General features: G+C 35.8%; 1 protein-coding gene across 5 annotated transcripts in view; it reads left to right on the top strand.

Annotated features, from left to right (window-relative positions):
- Nucleotides 1-12,792, top strand: part of VCAN (versican) — a 120,114-nt gene that overhangs the window by 92,959 nt on the left and 14,363 nt on the right. For all 5 annotated transcript variants that reach the window (XR_013556167.2, XM_060637747.3, XM_060637744.3 and 2 more), the window contains one exon: nucleotides 9,466-9,610. Coding sequence is in view for 4 of the 5 variants with exons in the window: in XM_060637747.3 (XP_060493730.1) it covers nucleotides 9,466-9,610 (145 nt within the window). In the remaining variant the exon portion in view is untranslated. The remainder of the gene's footprint in view (nucleotides 1-9,465; nucleotides 9,611-12,792) is intronic.

The following is a 12,792-nucleotide window of genomic DNA, read 5'->3' as shown; positions in this document are numbered from 1 at the left end:
AGACAACAGCAAGACTATAACCTCCCTTAAAACATAAATAAATAAGGACCCAGACTGGAGTAACGTTAAGCAAGTACAAGGATCAGAAGAGGTAGATCTCTACCTCACCGGGAGGTCTTTTGCCCCCTAGGAGTTGAATAAAGCAAAGTTAAATGTACCCCCCGCAGACCGAAAACAAACGCCTATTGTGCAGCATAGCCATCTAGGGGGAGAAAAGGCATTTTAAAGTTACCAAATGTTTTGATTTCTGTAATAAGTAGTGCTCCTCACTTCCTTGCAGATAACTGGTTGACCTATGTTCTGAAAGGCTGAGGGTAACCCAGAGTGGTGACTCTGAGTTCTTTATTTTGTGAAAAGGTGGTTTCTTATCAGCATATGTTTCAAACATTTCAAACGGGTAAGCGGTCCTCTTGGGAAAGTGTTTCTATTTGTGGAGTTGGCTTTTTATACTTTGTGGTTATCTGTTTCCCCTTGGCATTGGTGGCATTTGGCTAATACTTGTAGCTTTGAGAATACGGCCATGGCACTGTCCCTTGCAGGTGATGATAGGGGTTTGCACACAGAAGTCAGCTTTTAGTACAGGTACCACATTTTATGGCTAGTCTAGGTAAGTTTTTACCTAAAAAAAAAAAACAAAAACTAAATGTGAATCACACCGCGGGCAGTAATTTGCGCACATACGTGTTTGTTTACAATCTGCCCTGTTGTAAGGATTTGAGGTGGGTATTATAGATTTGACTTTGCTTCTGACGCAGTTTCACCATTGACATAAATATAAATAATCTGATAATTTTAAAAGAAAAAATGGAGAAAAATAAACTATTGTAGATAACATTCTAGTCAGATCGAAAAATCGGATTATAGCTGCCATTACCTGTAACGGAACAGAATGCAATCACATTGTTAAATGCTGTTTAGCTGAGGTCCATCTTCTAGCAAAGTGTTCTCTTCATGCTTTCCCTCACAAAACTGAGAGAACATTTCACATATAATCATTTCATCTTGATACATGAAGTAAATAATCATGATTGGGGGGGGGTATTGTAAATTCTGTTTTAAGTAACTTAGTTGGTAATTCATGATATATTAATGGAGGGATATCACCACCTAGTGGTCATATTGTATTTTGTGTTTCAAAACTTCACATACCCAGAATTCCACTTAGATCTACGAAGGAATAGTATTCCTGGTGAATTAAGTTCCTTTAGTCTGGAGTTTAAAATATACTATATACTTATTGTGAACCTGAAAGTTAAATGTGAGATTAGATAATTTTTCAAACACAGCGTGAAGTTAACACACAGAGTCACATGCTTAGTAAAATCCTAGCAACTGAGGCAAATATTAGAGCCAACGTTTCTCATATCTTCACTTTATACACAGTAATAGAACACAGTGGAAAGTTTTCCTTGGCAACTTACATTGGTATGTGAACCTAGAGGACATTTTTGGTTTTCTTATGAAAGCTTTTCACAGAGAATTAAATTAGCAGTGTTTGGGGGGAGGGAGAGTAGGTAGAAAGCAGCGACTGGACTGTTAGATTTAGTATGTTCTCCCATCAATTACAATAAAATATTATGTTATAGGACAGCTTCACTGGGCAAATGTCAAGAATGGTTTTTACCAATGGAATGTGTGTGATTATTTAAATGTGCTTGGCAAAATCCATAATAGTTCTGAAACACAGAGACTTTAATTGGCCATTTAAGATAATTTAAATTATAGTGAATTTTAAAGACTAAAAAGTGACTGTATCTAAGCTGAAAAATTATAGCGAAAAGTGTGCATAGGTAGATGATAGCTATATAGATAGATGAAAGAAGGCCCTTGGCAGCTGCATATTCAGGATTTCAAGTTTTGCAGTTTCAGTTACACATGAGATACCCTGAAGATCCACAAGATGAAATATTTTGTACTTTTTTTTCTCAGGTACAAATTTGAAGTGTACCTAGTGGCTGGCTAGTGTGTGAGAATTGTTCAATTAGCTATCAAATCTGTCTAGTGGGTGGCTCAATTTTTGCATTTCCAGAGGTCTATTGCTGTTTATTCTGCTAAACTTTGAACCATTTTGGATCATATTTATGGTGGGAACCTACCTGCCACCAGGTGTGTGGGAATAGGGACATTTCTAAAGATCTTAGATAATTCTTCCCTAGTGCCAAGAAGTTCTGTATTTGTAGGTGTGTGTGTGTGTGTGTGTGTGTGTGTGTGGTAAATATCACATTTGTGTCTCACAAAAAGATGAACTGCAATTTTATCTAGTGTCTGTGAAAATTCTGTTTTCTTTTTAATAGAGATGAAAAGAAATCAAGAAATTCTGAACAGAGTATCTAACTTTTAAGGAGAACTAGTTAGTGCCCAGTGATTATTCTTCATAGAGTTAATTATCAATTAAGTTTTGATGGGACCTGTTGCTTTGTAAACTTCTCCCTTTCAAGAAGCTGATAAAAGAGATTTAAAAACAAGAGTTTAATGTTCTGGGGATTCTTTCTCCACCAGAAGTTGAAACAAAGTTTTCATTTTTGAATCTTGTATTTTCAAAGTTTTCATTTTTGAATCAAATTTACAAGATTTATACAAAATTTTGACACAGAAAAACAAATACTATTTGGAATGTTGCATAGAGGGGTAAGAGTAAGTCATTCCGTGGTTGAGGAACCTTCCTTACTCCAGTTTTTCCTTTTCACCACCTAGCTGTTTGCATTTTTCTTCATAAATTGATTTGCTTACATATGTATCAAGTAGAGGACCAGCTGGGATAGGACTGTCACAGCAGTAACTGATTAATACTGGATATCCTGTTTCTTTTCTTTAACTGAGAGCCATGCTCAAAGCTGAACCCAAGCAAACTTCTTTTTTAAAGCAAAACAAAGCTTTTTTAGAAAGTTTATTTCTAAATCTTCTATATTTCTGAAACAATGGCTTTTTAACCTGAGGAAAAAAGGCAGTTTTCATCTCTGTGTAAGGAAAATGTCAATTAGTCGCATTACATTTTGCCATCAATTTCTTTTGTTCGTGCTTGTGATACTAGTTATCTGCTGAGATGTTACCGCCATTGATCAAGGCCCTGTGGTGTGTATTTTACAGATAAAAGATCCCCTGGTATCTCTGAATGATAGTTGGGACTCCTAGAGTCCCAACTATATATAATCAGAAATTCATCTTGAAAGGATGTTAAACTCTGTCTAACTTTAGTAGATTACTTTTGAAAGATAACTTTCAAAAGCAGACACTCCACCCCCAATTCCCACCCCCAAACACACACACACTCTAACCCCCCCCCCCCCCCCCCCAGTGTGTTTATGGAATCCAGGGGAAGACTTGCAAAGAGCTGAGGAGAGAGAAGAGCTCCTTAGCTATGCTCCTTGACAAAAATTAGTCAAGTCCCTCTTAGGTCTGTGGAATTGAGGTCACTCTCTGAGAGTGAAGAATTTTGGCAGGCTGAGAGGTCCTGTGTTCTCCAGAAGACCTGCAGGTTAACTTTTAGCTTTTATGTTAATGTGAGACAGAAACAAATTCTTGACAATAAAATACAGATTATTTGGAACAAAATAAGCTAAGTATTTATTAGGTTTGATAGACTTTGATGAGTAACTTAATTCAGTTCTGAGTTTTCCCTCTCAGTATTAAGATTGGTTCAAATGAGTTCTCTGGTTTGTAGAGATAATTTTCATGTGAGAGAACCATGCGTAGCTTTTGGGTTTTGGCCAGGGTTTTTTGAATCATTTTATGCCTTTGGCAGCTGATGTATTCAAATCCATTTGGGGGGGAAGAAAGGGAAAACAACTGAAACGTTACAAAATCCAGTTTAATTGAAATAGTTGTCTCTTTTGGCACTTTGGTTTTTTACAGAGACAGAGAACAGTCATTTAACGGGAACTCTAGGAGCAACTTTACCATATAATAGGCAACATTAAGCAGTTTCATACTGGATACAAAATAATTATCTCTTAATAAAGTGCAAGTTTTTTATAGAACACGTAGAAAATTTTATATCTGAAGTGGCTTTCCTCTATATCAACTACTTAAGTTGTATGTCCTAATTTTCTCTGCCATCAGGAAAGAACGAAAATGCAAAGTAATTTAGAGTTCTCTTTTCAGACATAGCCTTGATATTATTCTGTTCCCTGGGGGAGGCAACGAGAGTTTGGGGTTTGGGTTGGAGAACATGAGTCTCGGAGACACAGACAAATGTGCAGAAGTCTGATCAGCATTTATTTTTGTCAATGGTGTTGAAATGAATTCTCCATAAACTGTGCTGGCTTTTTGGCATATTTCTCAGTTTGCCTGTCCAGCCCTAGAAGAGGGTTGATCTAGGGTAGATCACCCAGGATGTTTGCTTATGATTCCAAATGAGGAGGAAAAAAATCAAGATGGGAGTAGGGCATTTTTCTCTGCCCATTCTGAGAATCTACATTTCTGTGTGTATAAGACACTGTCCATTTGAGAGAGGCTCTATTACATTCTTAGAACTTGGAATTGATTTCCTGAGGAGAGATCTCTTTCTAATATTTAACTTCAGTGAAAAAATATATTATTAAACCTGAAATCAATGATTTATTTTTTTATACCCTTTACCCTGCAAGTGATATTAAAAATAAAGCTGTAAAGAATTCAGGAGGAAACAAAGAGTTATTCAGAAAACTGGAGTTTCCTTTGCTAAAGTTAGGTTGGCAATAACATGGAGCAAAATCAAAGCATCTTAGCCAAAATAAATCTGCACAATGGAGCTATCAGATATGAGGTAATAGTGTGACATGCCTGTGGGTATCCAACATTCTTGTAAAAACCACAGACCCAAAATTTGGTCCTGCACCATTAAGCCACAGTTCTGCCAAGCAACAACACAGAACACAGGTTTTCAATCACTGTTGCAAGCCAAATGTAATTCCCACCAAAAACAATTAAATCTTTTACCAGAGGTCTGAGTCTGGGCAGCCTAAGCCCTGAGAATCACTTCAGTGGCATGGAATCTGAATCTCATTTCAGTGTGAAAATGAGGCAGTCATTGTTCAGATCAGGAGGAAAAGTCAGCTGCAAAATACATGGCAGGCCAGGAACTAGTAACTTGAAGTGATATTTGTTGAGGTTAGATTAGAAAAAGGTTAGCTAAGAAATTTATAAGTTCTTTCTGATAGCTGCATAGACCATCTAATAGTGTTCATTTTTGCTGATTAGAAAAATAATTCATGCTGTCTTTAGGGAAGTGGAAAATATAAGAATATATAGAATAAACTATTACCTCCTCATATAACTTAGATATCTGAGAGTATGTGTAAAATTTGGATCATTGCATGGTTTTCGTATTTTGCTTTTCATTGCATATTTTCTGTATTTTGCTTTTTAATTTTAACTTAAAACTTCTTTTAGTATTTTCCATTTCCCTATATATTCTTCACAGACAAGATATACAGACTATATATATATATATATATATATTCACTCTATAGATTTTTACCCATTTGCTGCTAGTATAATTAATATTTTAGATAAATTATTGTTCACATCTCTGATTTTTTTTTAAGATATAATTTTAGAAGTGGAATTATGGGATGTAAGTGGTGGAACTTTTTGAGGTTCTTGATGTCTATCACCAACTGTTTTCCAGAATGGTTATTGTCTGTCTCATGTATCATTTGCCAACAGTGAGCAACATCTTTGATTAGAAGTAGATGTGGGGGTGCCTGATTGGCTCAGTCGGTTGAGCATCTGACTTTGGCTCAGGGTCATGAAGTCATGGCTCCTGAATTCAAGCCCCACATAGGGCTTGGTGCTGTCAGTGTGGAGCCTACTTCGGATCCTCGGTCCTTCTCTCTCTCTGCCCCTGCCTCTCTCTCCCTCTCTCTAAAAGAAATGAAACATTTAGAAGTAGATGTGGATAGGGTAGAATGCAACACACTCTGTTGTTCATTATTTATAACTATCAAATTATTTATTAAACAATACCAGTGTGTGCCAGGCATAATTCCTGGCAATGAGGATAAGTAGTAAACAAAAGAACCCCAAATTCCTGTCTTCAGTGAGCTTACATTCTATTAAGGAGAAAAAAAATACAATAAATAAATTACATAGGACATCGGAAGTTAATTATTATGAAGACAAATAAAACAAGAGATCTGGGAGTGTGTGTAGGGACAAGGACTCAGGGAGCATTACACAGTTTGCATATCCTGTGGATGTGTGGGGAAGTTATCCACCTTTGAGGACTTTTACATGTTTCCTGTAAGAGGTTAGTTAGAAAGTAACCTAGAAATGATTGAGCTCCAAAATCCATAAGTATTTGAGGAACTCTGGAACTTTGGCTATAGGAAATATCCAATACAGATCTTTGTTAGTTTTAAGGAATTCCTATTCCTTTGCTTATTAATTTAATTTAATTTAATTTAATTTAATTTAATTTAAATTTTTATTTTGATGCTGCTTTAATAGGTCTGTTAAAGACAACTTAGTTACATATCAGCAACAGGTTGAATATGACTTTTATTTTGCTTTGTCGCTCCATTTCCTGTTTCCTTGTTTATTATCTATCTAAAAGAGTAGCAAAAGCAAAAACAACAAAAGGCTTTATGGGTGGAGGGTGAGAGATGATAAGGGAAAGGAAGTAAGCAAAGAAAAGGAAAACAGAGAAATAATTAGCAACCCCTTTTAGAGCAACTGTCAGTTCCTGACTTCAGGGAGACCTGCCAGTCAAAGGATCCTCTGATCTTCCTTCCCAAGGCCATCAAGGCAGTAACTCAGAGGTACCATTCCGGCTACTAGAGTTGGATTTCAATCCATTTAATTTCTGGATCTCCACCAGAAAAATAAAAACACCCTTCATTCTGTGTTTTGGCAAAAACAAACAAACACAAACCACACCTTTATTAAGCTTCCCTTGGTTCTTTGCAATTTTATCACTTTTCAAAGACTCTTACATAGTGGGGATCTCCTTATCTCGATCTTAATTTTTGGCATGATTGAGGAGGATTTTAAAACAAAGCTAGGAAAAGAGATTGAAGGAAAAGTAGCAGGTCTCTTAATCTGGAGGCTTTCAAACTTTAGATCTTCTCACAAATTATTTTATCAAAGATCAAGGTTTTTACCATACTTAAAAGTTTTAAAAGCCATTTGTTTTTCTGAGAAGAAAAATCAGATATTGTCTAGTATACTTATTATACATTTTTAAAAGCTATAAAAGTAGCCACAGTGCTATTGGTTTGTTTGTTTGTTTGTTTGGCATGTTCTGAGTTGGAAACAACAGCTTTACTCTTACATACAACTCTTTTTTCTCTATCTTCCCAAATAAAATCCCTTAATTCAAGCCACAAACTTATTTTAAATTTAATTCAAGAAAAGACATAGATCTGTAGGACCAAGAAAGATAGTCATATCAGCCATTGCACACGAATCTGAATCTGTCCTTCTACCAAGTGAAGAAAGTTTGACTCTATCAGATTTGGTAGCATTAGATGTGATGTACAACATGATAGCAGGCAAAGCATATTGAAAACGTGATTCTCAAGTTGAGCCAGAAAGATACTGAACAAACTTGTCCCATATCACATTCTAGTTATCAGGAGACCCAAGGCTAGGAAATTGCTCTCTTAATTATAGTCTGAAGTTTATAATTTTTCAACAGACATAGGGACTGTGTTTTTCATACAATTATTGATGATGGAGACAACATTTTAAGGTAAGAAGAAATTGAATGTAAGCCCAAGAGCCCTGAGTGCTTAACATCTCAAAGTCCAAGTTTCTCCAAATCCTACTGGATTCTTGTAAGAGATAATGCATATCAAGTACCTAGGAAAGGGCTTCATCCATTATAGGTGCTGAATATGACAGGTGTTATTCTGATGGAAAGCAAAAGATAATTCTGGTTATAGTTCATTGCCCAGACTGGGAAATCAAAAGATACCATCTACAGATACAGTTATAAAGATAACCAATAGAGGGGTGTCTGGGTGTCTCAGTCTTTTAAGTGTCTGACTTCAACTTAGGTCATTATCTCATGGTTCTCTAGTTGGAGCCCCGTGTTGGGCTGTGTGCTGACAGCTCAGAGCCTGAAGACTGCTTCAGATTCTGTCTCTCCCTCTCTCTGCCCCTCTCCCACGCATACTCTGTCTCTCCCTGTCTCTCAAAAAATAAACATTAAAAATAATTTTTTTAATTAAAAAAGAAGAAAATCAATAGAAAAACATAAAAGAAAAACAAATATATTTTTATAGTAAGATATATATATGACTTTTTATTATTTTTTAATGTTTATTTATTTATTTTTGAGAGTGAGAGACAGCACAAGAAGGGGAGGGGCAGAGAGACACAGAATATGAAGCAGAGCCCCATGAGGAGCTCAAACCCACTCACCATGAGATCATGACCCGAGCCAAAGTCAGACACTTAAATGACTGAGCCACCCAGATGCTTAAATGACTGAGCCACTCAGACGCTCCTAGCAAGATATATTTTTAACACTTTGTCTTTTGTATCAATATGCTTAAATGTGGTCAGTGTTCCAATTGAGAGAAAACAACTTCCAGATTTATATTGTAAAGCAAAACTTAACTTATAGTGCATATAAGAACCACATCTAAAGCAGAATTATTCAGGGGTCACCTAGGTGGCTCTATCGGTTAAGCTTCTGACTCTTGATTTTGGCTCAGGTCATGATCTCATGGTTTGTAGGAATGAGCTGTGCATCAGACTCCACACTGTTAGTGTGCAGCCTTCTAGAGATTCTCTCTCTGCCTCTCTGTCTCTGTCTCTGTCTCTCTCTCTGTCTCTCTCAAAATAAATAAAAATAAATGAATAAGTAAGAACTTTAATAAAAAAATAAAACAAAATTACTAAGGAAGGTTGAATATGAAATGATGGAAACATGTATATTGGGTAAGTATAAAAAATAAATTAGCAAATGTCTCAATTTTTCTTAACCAAATAAATGAATTTAGATAAAACCAATCACATTAAATAAGGCAAGAAAACATACTTTATAGTGGCAAAGAGGTAAAAGAAAAAATACAAATTTTATTGTACTGTCATTATAATTACATAAAATTACATGTGCCCATAAGGGCTGGGAGAAAACATGACAGAGTGATGAGATTATGGGTTTTTTTTTCTCTGCTTCCACTCCCATTAATATTGTTACACTTAATAATAATAACATGATCAAATTTCTTAAGTCAAGCATTCATTACATATTTAGAAATGTAGGATATCTAGAACAAAATTTCTCAGACGTATCTCATTGTCAAAGGAAAAAAAAAATACACGTTTGCTGAAGAGAGACTTTGAAATACGTATATTTTCCACTCAGAGTGTAAAAGCTTTTTTCTTTATCATTAAAATAATTTCAGTTAGATAGTTCAACAAAAGCTGTTGAGTCATTCTAATTCCATTGCAATGTAATGGCTCTGTTGCTCTTATCATTTGTTACTTTTCGACTATCAAGTAGTTAATTCTGTTCTTCCTCCATTTTTACAGCAATATGAGAACTGGAGGCCCAACCAGCCAGACAGCTTCTTTTCTGCTGGAGAAGATTGTGTTGTAATCATTTGGCATGAGAACGGCCAGTGGAATGATGTTCCCTGCAATTATCATCTCACCTATACCTGCAAGAAAGGAACAGGTAATGATCAATTAATAACGCATACCTAATCTGCATTTCAATTATCAAGCAAATTCAAGATGAATAAACTTCATTATTTCAAGACACAAACTGGATGTCATATATGGCATCTCTTGCTGCTTATGGAATATTTCACTCCTCCAATACATTTGCAAAATTCATTTTCAGTAATGTCTTTACCTTAGATTTCAGATGCTTAAGATAACAATGTCATATTCGTATTGCAAAAAACTACCTGGCAGTATCTTCTTAAAGAAAACAAAGTACCAGTCCAAGAGTCTGTCCACCTGTTTATTCTTTTTTTTTTTTTTTAATTTTTTTTTCAACGTTTTTTATTTATTTTTGGGACAGAGAGAGACATAGCATGAATGGGGGAGGGGCAGAGAGAGAGGGAGACACAGAATCGGAAACAGGCTCCAGGCTCCGAGCCATCAGCCCAGAGCCTGACACGGGGCTCGAACTCACGGAGAGTGAGATCGTGACCTGGCTGAAGTCGGACGCTTAACCGACTGCGCCACCCAGGCACCCCTACCTGTTTATTCTGATGAGAACTTACCAAAAAAAAAAAAAAAAGTCAACATCTAAGAATCGGGTTATGTCATGAAATAATCTGGATTTTTTTACTCTGGTAGAAAAATAAGAACTGGTACCATTTGGTCCATGTTGGAACGTGTCAGTGGTTTGAAGTTCTGGGGCTTAAAAACCATTGCCCTCCCTCACTAGGGATGTTCCCTCATTTTGTAGGCATTTGAAGTTTATAACCATTTCTGTAGGAGCTCATTATGTGTTTATAAACAATAGAACAAAAACAGCGTCACTCTTGTTGAATACCTTCAACGTCTGCTAAAATAAAAACATTTGTGATGTAAACTCTGTAGCAAGCATTGCTTAGTCAACATTAAACAGATAAAATTAAGAACACTGATTTTAGAAAGTGTTTATTATTGACCAATATGTTTGAATTTCTGAGGCACACTGTATAGACGTCCTCCTTTAAAAAAAGAGGAATTCCATAAAAATTTTTTAACCTTTCACAATTGATAATGGTGTTAGAATATGAAAATTTAGCCTCTAGACCTAGAATTTTTCATCAAGTAAGAGTACAATTGCAAAATATAAAATTCATTGGATTCATTTGTCTTTGGATATAAAAGTAGTAAACTAAAAATACACACTCTGCAGATATTTTAGGAACAACTTAAACCCCGATACTAAGAAATTCTATCAGAAGAAAGAAAACACTGAGATACACAGAGCTCAGATGAAACTCAGCTGTCAGCCTTGTCACTCTCTCTGCTATTGTCTTATCTAAAGTCAAATTTATTCTGACTATCCTTTCTGTCTGAGCAGCTTCCCTGGCTTTGTGCATTACTTCAGCACTTCTGCCATGGGACTCGTGAAAATAGCAAATCAGGTATTTGCTCTTTTCCCTGTTTCTAGTGTAAGAAGTCTTTAATGAACTGTTTGTCTTTCTCTGAATGTCATGTTTGCCTTCTTAAGTCTCCAAATGTTCCTTGGAGTCATGCCTTTCCCTTTGTGATCCAAGCATTCTTGTATGCCCCATATTATTTTTTCCTAAAGCAGGGTTTCTCAACAGCAGCACTGTTAATATTTTGGCCCAGGTAATGCTTAGTTGTGGGGGCTGTCCTGTGCATTGCAAATGTGTAGCAGCGTTCTTGCCCTCCATGCAATGAATGCCTGGAACGTTCTTCTCCATGCCCCCATCCTCCTCCTTTGTTTTGTAATAACCATCAGCGTCACTAGACCATGCCACCTATCCCTGGGGAGGGAGGGAGAGGGAGAAAACTGCCCCAGTTTGAGGACCACTGCCCTATAGCTACACAGGCTTTACAAAAACAGCATCCTGGTTTACATTTCCAGATGGGGAAAGAGATTTGTAAGACGTTGGTTCTACTTGATTAAGGTAGAAAACCAAACCAAACAGAAAGATTCCTGTATTTTGTCACTCTTTTGTCTGATTTTTATTCATATAGACTTAACTCTTTGTTAATCAAATACTCTGGGGAATTTTATAAATGTCTATAGACTTTTATAAAAGACTCATTTCTCCTTTCACATGTTTTAGACATCCTTAAACATACAGACCTAAATAATTATACTTTTAATTAAATATGTGTGAAGAGGATTATAATATGTGTATATAAAAGCCATTATTTCCAATTTTACTGAGAGTTAACTGACATACATCACTGTATAAGTTTAAGGCATACAGCATGATGGTTTGATTTACATAAATTGTGAAAATGATTGCCACAGTAGGTTCAGCTAACATTCATCTTCTCACATAGATAAAAGAAAAAGAAAAGAAAGAAAAAAGAATAAAGGGAAAACATTTTTTTTCTTGTGATGAAAACTATTACAATTTACTGTCAACTTTCCTGTATATCATACAGCATTGTTAGCCATAGTCATTGTGTTACATTACATCCTATTACTTATGTATCTTAAAGCTGGAAGTTCATACATTTTGACCACTTTCTATGAGTCTGTTTGTTTTTTTGTTTTAGATTCCACATATTTAGAGTTAGATTTTAGATTTGCTTTAGATTCCACATGTAAGTATTTGTCTTTCTCTGTCTGAATTACTTTACTTTGTATAATGCTCTAAAGGCCCATTTGTGTTGTCTCCAATGGTAGGATTTTCTCATTTTTTATGGCTGAATAATATTCCATTATATGTATGTATATATACCCACAACTTCTTTATCTGTTCATCCATTGATGGACACTCAGTTGTTTCCGTGTCTTGGCCATTGTAAATAATACTGCAATGAACATGAGGGTGCAGATACCTTTTTGAATTAGTGTTTTTGTTACCTGTGGATATATTCCCAGAAGCAGAATTACTGGATATATGGCAGTTCTATTTTAATTTTTTAAGGATCCCTCAAACTTCCCTGCTACTTTTCTAGTAGCTGTACTAATTTACAATCCCACAATGGTTCCCCTTTCTCCACATCCTCACCAGTATTTATCTCTTGTTTTTTTTTTTGATGATGGCCTTTCCAATAGGCGTGAGGTGATACGTCACTGTGATTTTAATTTGCATTTCCCTAATGACTACTGATCTTGAACATCTTTTCATGTACCTCTTGGCCTTTGTGTATATTCATTGAAGAAAGTCTTTTTGGACCCTTTGCCCATTTTTTTAATTGGGTTAT

The sequence above is a fragment of the Panthera onca genome, chromosome A1, assembly GCF_046562875.1.
Source record: "Panthera onca isolate mPanOnc1 chromosome A1, mPanOnc1 haplotype 2, whole genome shotgun sequence".
In the NCBI taxonomy this organism is placed as follows: Eukaryota; Metazoa; Chordata; class Mammalia; order Carnivora; family Felidae; genus Panthera; species Panthera onca.
This window is presented reverse-complemented; position numbering and strand designations above follow the sequence as displayed.